We start from the raw sequence: 1,642 nt of genomic DNA on the forward strand, positions 1-1,642 counted from the left end.
CTATGGCGAATCCCCAGGAACTCGTCAAAAGCGTGAAGGACGGTGCTTTGTGCCGCACTCCCTCCTGAGTACGCCATGGGCTCGTCAGATACACCTTCATATATCAGCCCATCCGGCATGGCGGGGTTATCTCTCCAGCTGAGTGGGAAAACACAGCAGTCAGGCGGGGAGCGGCTGTAGGACGGCTGATAATGGGGGAGCTGCGAGAAGGGACCCTAGGCTGGCAAGATTGAGCGAAACCTTCCTGACCCGGCCCATGGATCTCCTGCTCCTCGCTCAGCCTTGTCAGCTGTCCTCAAACGCGAGATGAATTTGGAAATCAAACATTGTGTCGAGGTGCACGACAAGGTCATGGGTGTAGGGAGAAATCCTCAATTATCCTTTGCCTAGGAGCTAGGGATTGTTCTACAGGATTGCCGCACACTGGTGAGCACCCTGAGGCATGGTCCCGGGACAAGCTGCCCTGTGCCATGGCTGCACCTCCATCTCCTACTCAGGTCCTGGCTCGGGCAGGTGCCGTGTGGCAGTTTGCACACGCAGAGCTGCTTTGGGTGTGCAAGAGGGGAGGGGGCACTTGTCTGGGCAATAGTGGCACTTAACGTTAATTCCTTGAAATCCCCATGGCCGTTAGGAGAAGCTGGGTTGCCTCTGCAGCAGATAGAGTCACCCAAACGCTCTTCTGAGCCCTTGAAGTTTGTACTTTGGATTTTTGTCTGTTCTTGTTACTCTTGAGATGATGTCTTTAAAGACAGCATAGGACAGCCTGCCTTTATTTATTTCAGCAGAGAACAAGCCTGTAATGTGATTTCCTCCCTCTCATAAAGCTGCTTATCCTCAGCAAGCCCGGGAACCGGGCAGCGTCGGTGCCTCCCCCCCGCCCCCCCATTAACTCACAGCCCCTGTCATCTGGCTTTATGCGCCTGTTGTGCAAAAATGGATAAATGCTCGCTCACAAATGGAAAGAGGAGTTATAATTTCAGAGAGATAATGTGCCTGGCACAAAAGTATCTCTTGACCTTCTGAAGAATGCACCATTTCATGAAGCTTTGGGTGCTGGCTGCTAAGGCTGTTTGACCGCTGGAGCAGATTTTGCACAAACTGCAGAGAAAATAAATTCATTATCAAATACTGTAATATTTTTAGCTCTTCCAGGGATGTATTTATAGTAACCTTTACTAGTGAGAAGTTCTTATAAGCAGAAGGGAATTTAAAAGGCATGTTTTTCCAGGCTGATGACCATCAAGACAAGGTCAGCTTGGATAAAAAAATGAGAGAAGCCTAATCAGGATGCATGGAGCCTTTTGACTTAGGAATGCTGAGATATGCTGAAGAGAAATAAAAATAGAAACCCCCTGAGAAGCCCGGGAGCGGAGCAGCTGGGGATGCTTGCAGCCCTGCAGGGAAGATGAGGAATAGCAAACCCACAGCACTGGGCTCTCATGGCCATGTTTCTGCCTTGTCCAACGGACTTTTTTCAGTATTTGAGGTGCATTGGTTTTTTTAATTAATGGAATTTTAATGGAGCAACAGTAAGAGGCTTGTTATAGATGTTTCCTTAATACGCAGGGGGAAGAGACCCCCACTTGGCTTTGTAGCTTTGTGTGTGTAGTGTGCGAAGTAAAGAGAAATTAGTCTTCTCCTG

The 1,642-nt window shown here is 49.0% G+C and overlaps 1 protein-coding gene across 1 annotated transcript in view; it reads right to left on the minus strand.

Moving 5' to 3' along the window:
- Nucleotides 1-1,642, minus strand: part of IDO2 (indoleamine 2,3-dioxygenase 2) — a 7,823-nt gene that overhangs the window by 1,098 nt on the left and 5,083 nt on the right. The window contains exon 9 of the mRNA XM_009328301.1: nucleotides 1-138. This exon is cut by the window's left edge and continues 5 nt beyond it. Coding sequence (XP_009326576.1) covers nucleotides 1-138 — 138 coding nt within the window. The remainder of the gene's footprint in view (nucleotides 139-1,642) is intronic.

Source organism: Pygoscelis adeliae, unplaced genomic scaffold, assembly GCF_000699105.1.
Source record: "Pygoscelis adeliae isolate BGI_AS28 unplaced genomic scaffold, ASM69910v1 Scaffold597, whole genome shotgun sequence".
NCBI lineage: Eukaryota > Metazoa > Chordata > Aves > Sphenisciformes > Spheniscidae > Pygoscelis > Pygoscelis adeliae.